This window comes from Dermacentor albipictus, chromosome 4, assembly GCF_038994185.2.
Source record: "Dermacentor albipictus isolate Rhodes 1998 colony chromosome 4, USDA_Dalb.pri_finalv2, whole genome shotgun sequence".
NCBI classification, from domain to species: Eukaryota; Metazoa; Arthropoda; class Arachnida; order Ixodida; family Ixodidae; genus Dermacentor; species Dermacentor albipictus.
In genome coordinates this window covers 142531548-142550390 of record NC_091824.1, presented here as the reverse complement: position 1 = coordinate 142550390, position 18843 = coordinate 142531548, and the positions used below count along the sequence as shown (strand labels likewise).

At 48.8% G+C, this 18843-nt stretch overlaps 2 protein-coding genes across 2 annotated transcripts in view; one reads left to right on the top strand and one right to left on the bottom strand.

Annotated features, from left to right (window-relative positions):
* Positions 1–18843, top strand: part of LOC135915426 (glycerophosphocholine cholinephosphodiesterase ENPP6-like) — a 176974-nt gene that overhangs the window by 957 nt on the left and 157174 nt on the right. The window contains exon 2 of the mRNA XM_065448493.2: positions 315–407. The gene's annotated coding sequence lies outside the window, so the exon portion shown is untranslated. The remainder of the gene's footprint in view (positions 1–314; positions 408–18843) is intronic.
* Positions 5456–18033, bottom strand: LOC135915448 (endothelin-converting enzyme 1-like). The gene is made up of 6 exons (XM_065448526.1): positions 17912–18033; positions 15280–15952; positions 13993–14266; positions 12939–13143; positions 9783–9992; positions 5456–6546 (listed from the first exon to the last, which is right to left on the bottom strand). The coding sequence occupies exons 1-6, from the start codon at positions 17933–17935 to the stop codon at positions 5560–5562; spliced, it is 2373 nt and encodes a 790-aa protein (XP_065304598.1). The 5' UTR covers positions 17936–18033; the 3' UTR covers positions 5456–5559.

The window sequence follows — 18843 nt, the reverse complement described above, 5'->3', positions numbered from 1 at the left end:
CTGCCTAAATGAGAGAAACTTTCAACAGTACACGTTCGCAGTGGATAAACTGTGGCGTAGTCGCGGTGCGCAGAACACACACTCTGTTTTACCCACATCATCTAAACAATCTACTGTACTATGCTAAAAAGTGGAACCATATTCACAAAGCTGTTCGTAAGAGATCACAGTGCACAGAAATTTGTCTCTCCACTGTAATAGCAAAAGAGAAGGTGAGTATAATAGTGCCGAGAAATGATCAGCATTTGTTTTTGACAAATCTGTAAGGACACCAGTGAAACTGAACTGAACTGAATGATAATTTTTTTTTTCAGAATGTGCGATACAATTGCATACCACATCGTGGCGGTTCCCGACGACGTACTCGTTGTCAATTACTAGCACATTGCATCGGCTGAATTCCACGGGTGAGTAAACCGGGACCTCGATGTAGCTAGCGGTCTTGAAACTCAGCTGGCAGGCCATGCTGATCTGAGAGCTCAGGAGGCTCTATGTGTGGATAGGAACACAAATATATATGTAAGCAAACAGGTGAGGTATTCATACGTCAGGTTGACAAAGAAGGTGTCGACCGTGTACGCTAAGCCGTGAGGACAACAGTAATATCACAAACTGCCTATTGGTGCAAGAAAATTCGAAATTTAACACCGAGACCAGGATACTACTAAAATCTATCTAAAAAATTTTAGACCTCTCTTCAGTAAAGTACAGTGAACCATAAAGCAGCTTCACTGTATGCTCATGAATTATGCGAACATAATACCAGCATAGATTGTTCTATGAGTAAGTATCGTATTTCCTGCCCAAGACTCTTGTAGCCGAGGTCGGAAAAGCAGCAGCATTGAGTATCATGAAGCTTGGCCTAATGGAATAGTCCCTAATCTGCTGTACTGGGAATTTTCGTCGCAGCTGTCGTCACAGCTTGCTCATTCGGATAGTTGGTGACGATCATCATCATGCACGCATGTAAGTGGTTTTTCACTGCGCGGACGCGATATCTGAAGAGTAATCACTAACCGTCTGTTGCAGCATTTCCTGTAGTTTTTCGACGCTTTCCCATAGCAACAGGACTTTGTATCTCTTAACGGGATCCGGGAACAAGACCAGGTTCCAGGGCGGCCCTTCGTGCCTTTCTCTCAGGCTCTCTATATTCGCAGATGCTATCAGGCAGCCGCAAGAGTGAAACATCTCGACGAAGGTCGCTGCGAAGAACACGTAGGTTAAACGTCACGCAGTTCTGCGCGTGTGGACAGTGGTTTCACAGCCGCGAGTCAAGCCCCATGCTCCGCAGGAATGCAAGTTACACACAAATTGCTCTGTAACAGGATTTGTGATCTGGCCAAGATCTTAGCATTACTACTTCAGTGAGCGGCCTGCGACTATCGCATTCCATTTTGAAAACCTGATTTTGCACAGGACATTGTGCCATGTGGGTGTGCTATCTAGTTTCTTGCGCAGTTACAGTTCATGTCACAGTCATCAATTAAATTATTACATTATGAGTGTGCAAGGTCAGTGTAGGAGGGAAAGGTCACATTAATGGTTCTCTTTGTGCGGAACTATGCGAGAAATATTTATTCAGGCGCTGCCGAAACGGTTACGAAGCGGTTAACGGATTTGCAGTTTGTATCTTGTGCTGTAAATCCAGCTGATTTAAATAGATACATGCACGTTATTTTTCACCGCTGTGTCTGCATTGCTTGCCTGCTAATTTAGCAGTGAAGTATGCAGCCTAATCCCGACTAAAATAGAACGCTAGGCTACTATGTGTTTCGGCATGTTGCTTTTCCATTAGGTTAGGGCTGTGGATTTACAGAAAAGTTTGCAAAAAGTATTTCTTCGATCTGCCTATATTTCATTGCATACAGGGACCCATGTGTGGGTGGTTGAGTTGCTGTGGTTTGCAGTATAGCTCGGAACCACATGTGCTTAAATGACAGCAAACCAACATAGTGCCATGATATCCTTACCGCGCGTCTCCTGCAAGGTGCTGTTGCTCGGTATCAAGGTTACCTCTTGCTTCCGGCAAAAGTCGCAAATGATCTCGCTCATGCTTGAGTAAGTAGCTGGCTGTGTGGCTTCATGTGTAACGTTGCACCTGACCACTGTAACGAGTAAACCAAAAGATGGGAACAGCATGGCGTCAAATAAAGCATGACATCAACAATTCAACTGATGCGTTCACTGAAGGAATAATAAAGCGAATAAGTAACTTCGGGACACACCTATACTTATGTCCGATACATGCGACACGTGTCTAGATGTTAAGAATTCTCGCATAGTTAAGTTTATGACCGTCCTGTTGGAAGGTGTACATTTGAGTTTTATAAATGCAAGGTTGCTGATTATAATAAAGCAGCACTGTTACTGCACTGTGCGAGAGCAGTTCACTGCCCATGTTCACAAGTACGCTTACTTCACGGCCCCGATTGAACCGGGGCTCCATTTGTGTTATAAAATTCAAGGTGACCACTTTAAGTTACGAGAGAGACAGAGAGAAAAAAAAAGTTTCGTTAAGAAGTGCTATTGTTGCCACTGTGCGCCGGGATGAAAGGAAGGAGAGAGAAATAAGGTTATGAGTGATGACGATGTGGACAGACAGATGTGAATCAGTGGTCTGTCAGAATACTTTCACAGCCGCGAGTCAAACCCCATGCTGCACAGGAATTCTGGCAATACACAAATTGATCTATAACTGGATTTGTTATCTGGCCAAGGTCCTTGCAGTGATCATTCAATAAGCGGCATATTGCCGATTTCGGACAGAGAATCAGCCAGCGTATTCCGTTCATGCGCGTACAATATACTCATGTGAAATATGTATCTTGGAGGTCACTTACGCTCAATCAACATGAGGTAACACAGAGCCTTTTCTAGCAACATACTTTCGGTTACTTTTCAACAGAGATTCTACGAAGTGACGTAGCCCGTCTAACGCAGAGCTCTGTGCTTCCCTCGCTGCCACGTTGTATCCTTAGCGCAACCCCAGGGTTGTCGAGCAGTGCAGAACCCCTCAAGTCGACTGGGGTCGACAAGGCTATTCTACGCGAAAAATGCGACTCCAAAAATAACATTGTCAACGAACTTGCTAGCAAGGCGGGACACATACTTACTTTCTGAACCAGCTAGGAGATGCAAGAGTCTCTCATTGGCTATCGATTCTGCCAGCATCTTCAGCAGCAATCGGAAATGTCAGCACTCCGGAAAGGACCCTTCCCTCGCGAAGTTGCAGAAGAATGATTGCACAAAATAAGCAGGTGCACTACCGAAGGCGTCGCGTAATGAGAGTCGTGCACGTTTCGCATCGGGCTTTTGGGTCCCGAGAAGGCGTGTAAGTTGTTCCCGGCTATACGAAATGTGCGGTGCTGGTGCATAACACGCGCTGTCCCGTAGAAGGTGCGCATTTGCGCGCCCATTAGGTTCGAAGCTTGTCTCGGCGTAAGTGCTTTCTGCATGCGAATGCGTCTCGCTTGATTTAAAGCAGTGCCTTTGTAGGGTGAAACGACATTCTTCGAAGCGTGGGGCTGCTTTTGAGTGCTTGGGTGATTTACACATCTGGGAACCATTGTTAGGCCACCAGTTTCTTTTTTTTTACTTCTCAAAGCTTTGTTGAAGAAAAGTTCGATATAAGAACAGCTATGGGCAGTCCAACGGGCCCGCGAAGCGGTCGAAAGGCTTTGCCTTTCGGTCCCAACGTGGGGAGCGGCCCGCTAGGAAACTAGCACAACCTAATGGACCGCAATAAAGTTTGTCCATCCATCCAACCATTCATCCATCGGCTAGAGTGCTGTAGTAAGCTTAAAGAGCAACTCCGGCGATTTTACGATGTCCGAATTTTGAATATACGTTGGAATAAACCGCGCAACGGTTTCTGCAATAATAATGTTACTCCTCCTCCTCCTCCTTTCCTTTTCACTCTGATTATCTGTGCTAAACTATACGACTGCAAGTAATTTAGTTTTCCTGAAAATGAATTTTAAAGATTGGTTGCGTTCCCGACTCATGACTTTCTACTGGCCATCCTGTGTTTGTTACGTCAGATATTACACCACCAGTCTCGCTGAAATCGTCGCTGAACTCGCCGCTGTCTAGTTCGGAAACTCTGTAAAAGCTCCCTGTGTGGCCAGAAGACATCACCACCTTCACTTCTTTGGCGCTAGCGCTACGCGTGCTGCATGATTAGCACACGTTCTGTATGATTACATTATGGTAGTGTAGGATCTCACGTCACTCACTCATCGTAACGTCACACGAAGAAGCTACCCGTTTCGGTTTCGGCATCTCGTTTATTGGTTATCTAAGCTATTGGTGAATGCCTATGCAAATTAAACCGTCATACCTGTGACAAGAATGTCAATGCCATTTCAAATTGACAATATCCTAATATGGTTAAAAAAACGCCGAAGTTGCCCTTTAATGCTTCGGAAACTGTAAAAAATAAAATGCTAAATACGTTCTCTAGCGTCTCTCAAGTTTGCCGAGTCATGGCGTTAAACATCAAAAACGTTCCAGTTACTGCTGCTTTCGAGTTGGCGCGCCTTACTTGTTCTCTAGTTGCGAAGCACCTAGTGTTTTAAACCGAAGTCTCCTCGTCTACATAGACGTCGCTACCTTGATTTGTCACACTGGTGAGAAATCATTTGTTGTTTGCATTTCGGCATAATGGGTGAAAGTGTATGTGCATAAAGATTGCGTGGCCTTCAAGTTGTGACCTCTGTGGTTCGTAAACGTAAAAATTGCACGTGCCCGAACGATGTATAGTATGAAAGTAAGCACGATAATTCTGCATCTGCGAAGCTTCTCTTTACATGACACAACATGTGCGCTGAATCTGCACTATGTTTTTAAAAGTAGGCTATACGTATGTACATGGCCTCTCGCTGTTAGCTCTTTATGTGGATTAGCATAGAAATAACATGGCGACACAACGGAATCTCCGACCGTAGCAGGGATAACCGCCTAAAGGCGAAACCGCCACCGCTTGAATGTTAGAAAAACGGCTCTGAACTCGCGTAAGACGTAATACTGCGGGTATATCAGCTGTTGCCCGAGACTGCAGTGTTCGGTGTATGGGCTTGCTGGTTTTCTTATCAGAAAAATAACGCTCGAAAATGAATAATTAAGCTTGCACATACTTTTTTCTGAATAAGTTCGTGTTCTCCTTTCGATGCTCTACTTGCGCATAAATAAGCTTGTGAATACACTCATCTCAGTCCATTTGGTCCGAATACACAGTCTCAACACGCACGTGGCCATGATTTGAAAGGCAGACGTGCTTGGGAAGAATAAATAAATAAATAAATAAATAAATAAATAAATAAATAAATAAATAAATAAATAAATAAATAAATATTTTTGTATAACCTAAGGAAGCACACTGAAAAGAACATTTAGTTTTGTTAGACAGCTCAAAACACACAAGCGGGAGAGAAAGAACGAACAACCAAGGTTGCCTCGTACGATATACCCCTTAGTTTATTTCTTGCCAAACATCCCGTGTTAGTTCTGCAGCCAACACACTGTCCTAGTGCACCGTGATACGAGTGGTATGTGCCACGGTCACCAGAACGTGCACTTTCTGGCCGGATTCATCGGCGACAATGGCTTGCATTTAAAGGCGTCCGCGAATGCCTTCATGTTCCTCAAAGGTGCGTTGCACCGTTCGCGAGATGCAGCGAACGCCCCACTAGCCACAACTGGTCCACTAGTCTGCGTCGCGGACTTCCTTCCCGCCGCCGCCGCCATGCTACAGAACTTGAAGCAGGACGCGGAGAAAAAGGCCTGCTTTTCGGTCATGTTAGTGTACGGCAAAGTACGGTGCTGCATTCGCTGGGAAAACGTCTCGTAGGCGACGTGCAGGCCCACGAGATCAGCGACGCCGCCGATTCCTGTCGTCCAATCTGCGTTGGCGACGCCGTCAGCGTCTGGATCCGAGGACAAGGGCTCGTTGACCTGTGAGTGCTGGACACACTCCAGGTGCGCCTTGTAGCGTTCCAGGAGCGATGTGCTATTCTTGCTGGCGCTCACCAGTCCGTTATGGAGCTTGCGGAGCATGCTATGTGCTAGAACGTGTCCGAGGCCGCCGAAGTTGGTCGAAACCAGGCCGTCTCTGGAGAACAGCGGAAGCAGCAGGGCAGGAGCCGTCAGCAGTATCTTGTTCGACGTGGAGGCGGCGAGAGTGAGTGCGTTGGGCGTCAACAGGGCGCCGAGGTCGAGCCCACTTGCATTCCTCTGCGTTTCGTCGGCCAGGTGGCAGACCTTGAGCCACGTGTCGAGGAAGCTGTCGTCTTCGCGAGCGTAAGGATAAGCTTCGTAGAAGGCGTCTAGTTGTTCCTTCGATCGAACACCCGAAGCAGCAAAGAACAGCGGTGTCGCTTGTAGCTCCTGGAACTCGGAGAGGACGGACTTTGGCACGGAGTGCCAAATGAAGGCCTCGTTGCTGAAGAGAGCGTTGTACGTGGCGCGCAACGCTTTGGTCATCTTGAGAATCTCTTCCGTCGTGTTGGGAGCCAGCTTGTCGAGCAGGTACGCGGTCACAGCAGGAACCTACAGGTAGAAAATGAAGGCAGATGTGTAGTATAGTAAGGGCATTTGATTACGTGGGTGCCCTTCAGTAAAGTTGAATAAGATGCTTAATTATGTTGCTTAAGAACAAGTTACTGCAGTTTGTAGGCAAAACCTCGATAACCTTTCATTATTATGTTTTTTTTGGCTTTGATTGATGAAAGCCTAGCCACTGTGTTAAGTCTAGCTCTTGAATTCAACAAATTAAAGGAGAGCATAACTTCCACTTCAGCGTTCTAGGAAGGGTTGACGTTGCATTGGAGGATGAGCTTGCATCGTCTGCCGGGGGCGGCGCTGGTGCAAGGCAACATTGCGTCTATTGCGTCTAGTGCGTATACGCGTTCCATGGGTACAGGGCGCCGTTTGTTGCGCGTCTCGCCTTTAACGCGAAAGCGTTAAATGCCCCGTCTCGCGAAAAGTCCGATGTCTGGCGCCGACCGTCTTGTGAGCGAAAAATCGTTCCGAACCACGCATAGCGAACAACGCAGACCCACCGCGTGGCGGAGAGGCGTTACTGAACTAACTGAACTTCTCAAAGTAAAATGTGTAAAAGAATCGTAAAGTACGACTTACCCACAACCTACAGACATGAAAGGGTCGGTTTGTAATTTGAATATAGGAGAAAACAATTGTGTTATGCGGAAACTCAAACACAAACGCCTTTTTTCAGCGTTTCTACCATTCATAGAGCGCTGCGCCCCGCTCGGTTCCTTGCAGCACCATCCAGATGGCGCTCGCCTCCGCGTATCCGCGGCCCACGCAAGAGGACTCGCTTCTACCAGAAAGCTCGCCTTCGTGCATAGCGCTAGCCGCCACTGCTTCCCGGCAAACGTTGCGGTTATATAAGCTGCAGTTGCCGGGAAGCGTGAGAAGCAGTCAGGGATCTTTGTGTGGTATCGCGTTCCACTCTTAAAGGCGGAGCTTAACCGTCCTCCAATTTTTTACCAACTTGCATAGCTCCAGATTAGCAGTGACGAAATGCACAAAGCCACAACAATGTCAGCAATCGCCAGGCAGTCGAGCGAAATCTTATCGCAATCAATGGCCTCTTAGCCCGCCTGTCTTTTATGCCAGACATAATCTACTTTCAGTACTTGAACATTAACAAATACAGTCAAATAAGGTGGTGAGAAAGATTGGTAGGTAATGAAGAAAGTCAGTTAGGTAGTGAGTCAATGACAAAAATGAAATTCCTCATGAATACACTAAAAATATATCTGCACAAATATACTGGCCGCTGCTTCCCCGAGTGTAAATACATTGGTTGAGTTGAAACTGGCTCCCGGGTTGCCAGAATGTGCGTGACCTTGGGCGCTACCGCAAATTTGACTTACGATTTTAGAGCATCGTACACATGCATGTGTACACATGCGTACACATGCTACATATGCTTTCTAACTATGTCGCCGAAAATCCGGCGTTGGACATCGCTTCGGCAAAAAACAAATTTGGAGGACGCTTAAGCTTCGCCTTCAAGAATGGAACGCGACAGCGTTCCCGTCCACCCGCCAAGGGGTGTGTAAGACAGTGGGCTACGGCGCAGCGACTACGCGCCCCGCGTCGGGCGCGGTGAGCGTCGAGCAGCGCCGCGTTCGGCGCGGCAACGAAATGTGCGCCTGAGCAAGCGACGCACGCCTGAGCCTTAGAAACAGCGCGTTTCTAAGGCAACACCGCATTCACTAGAGACGCTTTTGTACAGCTTTGAAGCATCCAACTCGTGGCTGAGTGGTCGAGTCTCCGTCTCACACTCCGGAGACCCTGGTTCGATTCTCACCCAGCCCATGTTGCAAGTTGCTTTTTAACGCGACAGCGTTAAGGAGCTCGTGTCGCAGAAAAGCCGGTGTCGTCGGCGTTGGCCGTGAGCGATAAATCCCAGCAGGCACTTCATGAATAAAAAACAACTTGCAAGATGGGCTGGGTGGGAATCGAACCAGGGTCTCCGGAGTGTGAGACAAAGGCGCTAACTCAGCCACGAGTTCGATGCTTCAAAGCGGTACAAAAGCGTCTCTAGTGAATGCGGTGTTGCCTTAGAAACGCGCTGTTTCTAAGGCTCAGGCGTGCGTCGCTTGCTCAGGCGCACATTTTGTTGCCGCGCCGAACGCGGCACTGCTCGACGCTCACCGCGTCCGATGCGGGGCGCGTAGTCGCTGCGCCGTAGCCCATTGTCTTACACCCCTTGGCGGGTCGACGGGAATGCTGTCGCGTTCCACTCTTGAAGGCGAAGCTTAAGCGTCCTCCAATTTTTATTCATGAAGTGCCTGCTGGTATTTATCGCTCACAGCCAACGCCGACGACACCGGCTTTTCTGCGACACGAGCTCCTTAACGCTCTCGCGTTAAAATTTCGAACCAAATTCCGAACAACTCATACCTAACCACCCTTTTACCACCAAAGTTGCTCATACCTTGTCTTTCATTCTTTACAAAGTTATTCCTCAGAATTTTGAGAACGGCAGCCGAAAAACAAATGTAATAAAAAGAAAACTAAACACCGACAGCGCATATCCTTTATGTTAGCTCTTCTCAAACTGAAATATTAAAAGGGCGAAACAATAACACGAGATCGACCTACGCGAGAGACCGCGTTTCTACCAGAAAGCTCGCCTTCGTGCATAGCGTTCGCCGCCAGTGTTTCCCGGCAAACATTATGGTTACATAAGCTGAAGTTGCCGGGAAGCATTAAATGCAACCAGGGGTCGTTGAATGCTATCGCGTTCCTCTGTTCCTCTCTTAAAGACGAAGCTCAAGCGTCCTCCAATTTTTTTGCCCATTTGTCTGCCTCGCTATCCACATTTATTTATGCTCTTTCCCTTCCTAGCAACGAATATGTACTAGGTAGATGATTATGCTTCTAAATGTTCTTTGTTCCTATGCTATATTAATCATCTGGTAGGCCACAGGTGAATATTCGCGTCACAAATCTACTCCATTCTCTTCAATAAGTAAATAACAAAGTTAATATATTAGAAATCGGGCTTTGTACGTTCAGTGCATCAGGGACCGCTATTTGTAAGTGCATTTCGTTATTCCCTTTGTACGCATGTGCTCTCCATGGTTAGAAATAAAAGTGAACTGATTGTTCCAATTTATCACTGATGTGAAGTGGCGTTCACGCTTTGTGGACTTGAGGCGTGGTTAGGTTAGGCTAGCACAGCAGAGCGTAACTTTCACAATGCGCGGTCTCTGACCACGTAATGTGCGAGGTTCTGAAAACCTGACCCCGAGGCTGCGCTGGATGAGTCTCCAGCAGCGGGTGAAGCGTGTGCCTCCCTCTGCGGGCACAGTGGCCGGGGAAACGAGGGGCGCCATGGTGCGCACCGCGTCCCACGAGACCAGCAGGTGGAGCGTCTCGGAGGTCAGCGACGACCGCAGGCTGGACAGGAGCACCCTCACGGCGCCATTGCCGTAGTAGCGGACATCCTTCTCTTCCTGGTGAGATGGAGGGGCAGCTTGTTATTAAAGAGAGAGAAAAGGGAGATAACAAGGGGGAAAGAGAGGTCGTATTTAGTTTAACGTCTAACGTGACTCGCGGTTTATGAGACGCCGTGTGGGAGCACCGGGTTAATTTCGCTCGAATAGCAGTTTGTGCTTGTTGGTTTTCCATTCTGGTGTTAACAGCGCAAAACGTAGACGGGACACGTGACGATTGTGGTGCGCTTGTGGTGTCGCCTTCTCGTCTTGTGTCCCGTCTACGTTTTGCGCTGTTAACACCCGGTTAATTTGACGCTCGAAATATTACTGAGCGCCAATGAAGACAGATGTGGGAGTACGTAGACAAAACGGAAGAACGTTTCTCTTGCCTGCCCTCTCTTCGCCTTCATTTCGAGCTCATTGACCTTTTGAATAGATATGTATGAACCGATTAGTCCTGCATGGAGAAATCTTAATTTATTACGCTATGGGTTGGGGAAATTGCATAGTGTTATGAGGAACGCCAGTGTGTTATGCGAAAGGCACCCGATTAATTTGACCACCTGTGTTTTCTTTTTTCTTAGCGTGCACCTAAATCTAAGCACACGAGCATTTTATAATATCGCCCCCATCGAAAGGCAGCCTTCGCAAGGGCTAATGAAACCGCGACCTCGAGATTAGCAAGAGAACGCCGCAGTGGCTGAGACGGTGCTGGAGGCCCGGTTTAATTTCGGCCACCTGTTTCTTTCTTTCTTTTTGTTGCCGTCTGCAATAAGAACGGTACATGAGTGTTTTATTTTCTTTCTTTTCCTATTTTTTCATATATTCGTTTTTAGTGGAGTGCGGCCGTGCCACGGTCGGTCGTCACACGCACGATCTCGTGTTGAGCATGTAGAACGTCATAGTCACTGCGCCACAGCGGTTGGTTAAAAAAGTGCTTTTGGAGAAAGTGCAGGGAGAAGCGAGAACATTCGTACCCTGGTTGCTCGAGTATATGTTACGGAAGTACCTTAACTATCAATAGAGTGTGCTAGTTTGGCCCCGCCCCTGCGTTAGCCATACTGTGATACGGTCATTCTCTGCCGTGCATCTGCTCGGTTTAGTCCGCCGGACAGGTTTACTCCAGCGCCACGTGCTTACCCGTACGTTACTATAAGGCGCGACTGAAGCTTCCTATTACAGCGAACACGTGCGACATTGAAGGCCATAATTCTGTGCAGCCAAAGCTGGAGTCGGCCAACTGACCATATTCGCCCGACGAGCATGACGTAGATGAAGTCGAGAGTCTCGACGAAATCTCGTCTATAGTCGGGAGTAGTCGGACAGAAAACGAATCTAACGCCCAACAAGGTGAAGAATTTACTAAAAACACGTTGCAATCTACGCGGCCCAATGAACATCATTGTGAAGGCGACCATGTAAAGCCAGCAGACAATGAAGGCAAGGAAAGCATAGGGGAAATTAGCTGTGGTGTAAACTGAAATGTTGAAAATACTGAAAAAAAAAAGGAAAATGACAATGGACCAAAAGATAACTTGCTGCCGTTGGGATCCAAACCCACAAGAAGGCTATCGCGTAAGGGCAAAACGTTAAACCCTGAATAGTTTTTCATTTTGGTGTGGGCGTCAGTTTTGTTTTATTGCGATAGCAATTATATGGACACTCCAGGCACATTTGTGCCGTCGCCGTCACCATTGCCGTGATGTTCCGTGTGAGTGAAAGCTTGTCAGGGTGAGCCGGCGAACGCGGTTCAACCTCGCGTGCGCGAGCGACGAACTCTGGCCGGAAGCGTGCCCTCTCCTGTGGCGCGCGAGGCGGGGGATCAGGTGAGGGAGGAGGGGCGTCTCGCCGCTCCCTACACAATGGAGACAACCGCGGCGTCTACTGCGGCGTTGGCCGCGCGAATCGCGGACGCCGTAGTAGACGCTTTTGACGGAGGCAGTAGGGACGCGTTGCCGGCGCTCGTGTGTCTTAAAAGCGATCTGCAACGTGGCCAAAGTGCGCGCCCGCGCGGGCGTCATCTTCAAAGCTATCTGCGATGCTTGCAGAGTGCGCGTAGTGTCAGTAGCTTCGTATGCGCTGTGCTTTCGACGTTTTGTTCGCGTTGACGCGACAGATGCACGGATGTCAATTGGCTCGCGGCTGCTGCCGCGATTCCTGACTCCACCGTTCTCACAGACAGTTTCCGCTGTCATCGAGCGAGATGTGTTCATGTTTCCCTGTGCGCGCGTGACACCGTGCTGGTTAATTTATTTAATACACGTTGACGGGCTAGTTGGTTTGAATCCATGATATAATGCGTAAGCGCGACTGAACAAGGACGTAGAAAGGAGCGGACAAATAATGACATTGCTCTCTGTGTGTGTGTGTTTCTTTCTCCGTCTTCGATGAGTCACGCTTACGCATTCTATCATTTTTAATTTAGTTAGTAAGCGAATGTTTGCAAGTTTATACGGCCGGTAAAACTACTATCCTTATTTCGTACAGCTATCTACTAATTTGATATCGCAATCGGTACTTCTCCTTTCGAGTGGAACTGCGAATTTTTCTTCATGACGTTGTGCCGAATCACGCCGCGCTCAAGGATTTCGCGGGCAAACTGATAGCGGAGCAATTCCTTTGAGTTCAGCCACGTTACTCTTGTCTGCTGACATAAATAAACGATCCGGCCCACCATGCGGACCCAGCTTTAGAGAATCGAAGGGGTTGCAATTACGTTGGGAGCTCTCCATTATTGCGTCTCACATGTCTCGCAATGGAGGCTACCCCGCTTCTTAACTCCGGCTACCATGGCTGTTAAGATACCAATAGCGTCACGACTCAGCTAGGGAAGTTATTTTTGGCTTCACGTGCGTGGCGTGCATGCAGCCCGCAATGAGTTGCGTGAAACGGCGGTGAACGTGTATGTTGCGGTATCTTTAATCAGTCTTGCAGCAAAATACTGTAGTAAGCCAGCGTTCTTACCAGAATCAGTTCGAGCGCCGCTGTCTTCTGTTTGATCGCGGCATCCGCTAGGCGGTGCACGACGTTTTCGGTGTCACTTATTCGCTGGACGACTTGGTCCGCATTCTCCACCTTGCCGTAGACGTCCAGCAACACGCGGTAGCTGAAGGAGACGTTCTCGGGCCTCCCGGCCAGCCACAACACGTAGCGCTCGTTGACCGATGCTCTGGAGGTAACACATCAGGCCTGTTAAAGCCTATAAGCGCGTTATAGTTAGACTCTCCACACTTAGACTACGAAATGATTGCACATTTTGAGGTCTTGTGCCACAACAATAGTCGTCATCTCTCGGAAGTGCCTTTCTTTAACGCTGCGCACCCGGTGCTTTCACGTTCCCTCGTGCGAAGGGGAGATAGTCGCTTTGATGCGCTTGCCACGTGCGTGCATGTCGCATATCGACATTTTGCTTACAACAGTGAGACCGGGCCAGTTTCCTCCACTGTTCTCTCGTGGAAGCTACCAGTTTCAGAAGCAATGTGACACTATAAATCGCCTTCGGGATCGGGCTAGACCGGTGGCTGGAAGGACGCGCTCGGCGTTGCGCGCTGTGCTACTGTACACGACAAAGGCGAGACGCACGTTTGCGACCAAGTTCATGCACAGACGCGCGTGTCGCTGTGACGTCCGCGCTGCACGGCGAGCTACAGCCGCGCAGAACAATGACACAAACTGGAAGATGTAAGAAAAGCAAGCGCAGCACGGTACGAAACAGTATATGCTTGGCTTGCTGTGACAATAATCATTGATGGTTTCTGCATGAATTTATGGTATCATTCATTCAGTAGGTTCTGCAAAACATTTTTTTGATTGAATCTTGTTGGGAATTGTAGTGAACGGACGGGACGGACACGCTAAGCCCCATTCCCTAGTCATAACTGGTCGTCGCAGTGAGAAAAAAAAACAGATTCTGAAGTAAGGAAACATGGTGGTACACGGTTGAAGGGGCCTTTCAATAAATTCGATAACATAGTTATAATTGTTAATAGCATAGGTGGCGTTGCGTTCTGTTGTATACCTCAGCAACAAACCGCGAGGCTGAGACTTCACGGCGAGTAAGTGTGCAGTGAGGACAGACTGCACGTCGTACAGGTACGAGAGCCGCAGCATGGTCATCAAGCCGCCGGTCGCTGAGACGTTCCCGGAAAATCCGAGCCCCTGGCTGTCGACGAAGGCCTTCAGTGGAGCAGTGGAGTCGTTGACGGGAGGCCGGAGGCAGGAAGCCAACAGAGCCCGAATCTTGTGCAGGGTGGAATGATCCGCGGGCGGGGTCGTGGTTGTCACAGAATCAACTGCGACCACACAGATCACACATGTTGCAAATTCTTGTGGCGGTAGCGTGAATCGGACTGAAGCGTGTCGCGAAGAAAGGTTGATATAAAGTTACCTGTCGGACTCCTTTGAACGCGAGCCAGCTGGGCGGAGTTAGCTCCGTTAGTTAGTGTCGGGTGGGTCGGCCCGCTTTTTCAGGGGTATACAGATTGATTCAGCCTAAGACTTCTGGCATGGCGCCTCTTATAAACGTCATCGTGCGGGTTGGCGGTTCGCAGCTTCCAAATCGCATGCTTGAAGCTATGTTTTTATGTACTGTTTGGCTTGGACACAAGCGTATTTCACGAACGCAGGAACTCAGCTCGTGGAAAACGAGTTCTTGTTAGCGCTCTCACGTCGCTATGTGTAGGCAAGCCCTACAGGTGACTCGACCAGCTGATGTTGGGTTCATGTAAACAAACCCATAGGGAAGTGTGTGTATGGAGGGGGGGGGGGGGTGTTGCTTTAGCTTATCGTGACGTCACGGCGCATCATTTAGAGGCATCAGGTGCGTATGCGTCGATGATTCGGCCTGCGCGAGCTGTCTTCGCTGCAGCGCATTTCACCGTGTTAGAACAAGTGAAGCATAGTTCATTACTCAGTCGTCAATATTTCTGGCACATAAGAACAATTGTCATTGCGATGGAAATACTCTGCATATTAATGGTACATATTATTGTGCGTGAAGCTATGTAGGTTACCTTTAACCTTGTCGCGCGCATTATTACCTTCGGTTTTCAACTGCTTCTTTATGAAGACTAGCTCTGTTTGGTAAAATGACCATTACGATTCCACGCGCATGTGTCTGGCTGCTGGATATGTATCTCAAACTGTTTAACACGTCTAAATTTAGCAATAGGTTCAAGGCGCAAAATGGAAAATGCCATAATATTATACATCCTCGTTATAAGCTAACGGCTTCAACCATACGGCAAGCGGCTTCTACTCCTCCAAAAGCAGGCCATGTCAAGCGTTTCCTGCTCAGTGTACGTACAGGTCAGGTCAACGCCTGTCACGACCTTGTCTTTGACGAGCCTCCACAGTTCGGCCTCCATGTCGCTGAAGACGGTGCCGGTAGAATGCATACCGGTGAACCGTCCGCACACGAATGCGTGGAAGTCGTCGCAGGGGTCCGACTCCGGCTGCAGACTGGAGATGAGTGCCCCCGCGAGTCGGTCGCACGCCGTGCTGGCACACAGAGTGCGGCGGGATCCTGAAGCCACTGCGAGCTTGCGGTGTTTCAATACGAGCACAACAATGACAAAGAACAGTGCGCTTGCTACAGCAATGCCGAAAATCTGGACAAGGACTACGCCGAACGTTTTCTCTTTGACGACCGGCGTGGGCGCAGCAGAAGCTTGTAGCTGAGCCTGCGGCTGATCCTTCTGCTGATCCTGATGCTGATTCTGTGGCGGGGCCTGGGACTTTTCTTCTTGCGGCTGAACCTCTGGCGCGGACTGCTGCGGATCCTGCGGCTCAGCTATCGGCTGCGAATGTGGCTCTGCCTGCTGCTGCGCCTGCTGCTGCTGATGATCATGTGGCTGATCTTGTGACTGAGACTGCGACGCATCCTGGGTTTGAGACTGCTGTTGATTCTGCACCTGCTCATGTGGTTGAGTCTGTGGCTGGTTCTGGGACTCAACTGTCGACTTATCGTGGAAGGTGGCCTGCGTACAAAATATCGCCTAGTAAAGCAAGGTCAAGTGTGATATAAGCAGCACCATTGACGTTGTCCGCACACTATGGTATGAAACTCGCCTAGGATAACGGGGCCGTCAAAGCTACCTTGACTGAGATGCGTCCGCGTAGGGAGAATTCAGCTCGCTTTATTGAGATACCTTGACTACATTCAATGCGGCTAATACTATGGGAGCAAACGACTGTCCTAATTAATTGGGCTTCTCCACACATTATATTTTACTGAGCTCATCGCGGAACTGGTCATAGCTCATCACTAAATGAAGACGAATAAAAAACGGCCCATGTTAGCACTGAGCATTTGCATGTGTGGTATCGTAGGAGGGATACTGAACTCTCTCATCGCGTAAGACACACTAGCTCCGCACCTACGATTTAATCTGAAGAGCGTCTATACTGCCATTGAAAGTCTACCTTTCTTGAAACCATGTTTAGGAAATGCAAAATGCTTTATCATATAAAAACCGACAGAAGGACAAGCGAATAGGGGATCAGCAGTGATCCAACGAGAAAATAAAAAAAACTAAAACGAACAACAGACGAAACAAAACAGTAGGAGTCAGTGCGGCAGTAAACGACAAAACATACGACGAGGTTCGAAAACAGAAAACAGGGTAAAAAATGCAATACTTTAACACATTAGAGAACGCCCAGTTGTTTGACATATATCTCCTTTTCTTGTTTCATTTGGATGCCCCACCGAAAGTCTTGCCGAATAAATCGAATATGAAAGAAAACTACAAAAATGCACGAAAAAGAAAGAGACGTGTTAACAAGGTAATGAATCATGAAATAATCGAGGAAAGCGCGCAGTGGGCCAGTAGATTGCGTCAAAAAACACCAGCGATCTAGTATGAGGGGTATAGTTGCATGGAAGAGACAGCTCGAACAGCGACGATAAAATCACGTGAAAGAGGAGAGGAGGCTAAGTGAGGGCAGGCACTGTGGGGGCTGACACTACAGGCTGTTATAGACTGTGACCGCGTAACGAAACGGTGCAGAGTTTGCTGAAGAGCCTTAAGGACGTTATTGTTTAGAGAGGACGAAATTTTTAGCGGTAGCTGTCGTGGTCGTCAGCTAAATGTTGTGCACACATCACCACTCGTGGCACACGAGCTTACAAAATTGGCAGCTTCGCGCGACGGGCAAGCAGTGATAGGGATGCAAAGGTTTGTCGTCGCGCCAAAGTTCCTCGGAAGGTGTTCGACCTTCAGCGAGAGCGACATGTTGGTGAGACGCAGCACGCTAGACAACTGCTGTTGCGTGGCGGAAACAGCGCCCTGCAGACGCCAGGTGTCTCACAACGCTTGCGCGATGAGGAGCGCCGCCAGCGCCATGGCGGCCGGGCGCCGCACCTCAATGGTCAACGAGACGAGACCGAAGAAAAAGCGTCGGCATTCGTATCCTGGGAGGAGATGGCGCTAACATCTCGCGTTTTGGACGTTGGCTTTGCCTCCTACGTCAACAAGTGCGCGGTGTTTCATTGGCGCTCCTGCCTCGTCACGCTGGAGACCTCTGACGAAAGCGCGGCGCGCCGGCAAATCACGAGCGCATCAAGCGAACGTTCGGAAAGCGAGACGATTGCACGATCTCGCCGAGAAGCTTATACTGCTTATGCTGTCTGTTCAATATATGCACCGCGGTGCGGTATACATACGCACACAGCTGCTCAGCAGGAATGCGCGTGTTTGTGCCCACAGCGCTGAACGTGACGGCGTGCACCCGCTTGGTTTCGTCGTTTTTGCAGCCAAATGCGCGGTGCGTCTCGGCGCGTCACTGGAGACCTTTAAAACCTCCACGCTGGGGCCACGCATGCGCTGTCGATACCCTGACAGAACGACGGTGGTAACGGTAACGACGGCGCGAGTGCCCCTCGAGTGGCCGCATAATTGCTATCACAATAAAAAAACACTTTGAACCCCACTTACTTCTGGTGCACTTCCCGAGGCCATCACGATTGGCGTGACTCGATGGTTGTAGATGGAGCAGCGCAAGAACCTCGAAAGGCGGGAGGGGACAGAACGCGCGTCTTCCTTTTCTTTACGATTCGGTGCCGTTGTTGGCGATGGTGATGACAATCTATGTTTGATTTAAAGCGAGCGGCGCCTTGCGGTGCATTACTACGCAGGAGCTCTGGACGTCGCCAACGAGGGTTTATCTTTTATCGACCCCTTCGCCGTTCACACTTGTCCCGCAATTGAGCGGTCAGAACTTTTTGAGGCTGCAGCTGAGAAAAAAATGATTTCGAGTTTCACCCAACATAACGACATGTTGACAGATTGCAATGCTCTCGCTTTTTCCGCACAGTTTCATGTTAGAAATGCTTGCGAGAAATCATGTACCGCAGTCCTTGAGCGACTGCAGTTATTCAACGACTGTGGGAACCATGGGCCAGCATACCCACATTACTTTTTCAGGGACTCGACGATGCGACGTTAATATATCGTATGTAACTACGTAAGAGGTAAAAAACGAAATCAGAAAAGAAACAACTCTGATAACGCGAAAGGAAACTGTTTACTTTTCGAAGCAAGATCAGGATGCCTATAGAACGCGCAGTTATAAAGCCAGGTACACGAAGGAAGAAGAAGCTTCTGCTTGCTGCGGTAAAGCTAGGGAAGTGATGGAACACCTTCTACGTGCCCGGCTGTCGGCTTAGGCTCCGCTGGCCTCTTAGAAGCTGTTGGATTTAGGGATAGCAATGGGAAAGTAAACATGTCTGCAACAGAGATTAGTAAAAGGCGATTGGAGATTTGATGGCAGAAAAGTATAGGGAGACCACAAGCAACGGAGGCGTACAAAAACTGAGTTCCCAATAATGGTTCAGCAATCTTGATGCTGGGAATGTCTTGCCTGTAAT

Coding starts and splice junctions, on each gene's coding strand:
- LOC135915448 (XM_065448526.1), bottom strand. CDS start 17,935: ATGGCCTCGGGAAGTGCACCAGAA. Junction 13,144..13,992: donor CCTCGCGGTTTGTTGCTGAG/GTATACAACAGA, acceptor TGTTACCTCCAG/AGCATCGGTCAACGAGCGCT. Junction 6,547..9,782: donor TCATCCAGCGCAGCCTCGGG/GTCAGGTTTTCA, acceptor TTCTACCTGTAG/GTTCCTGCTGTGACCGCGTA.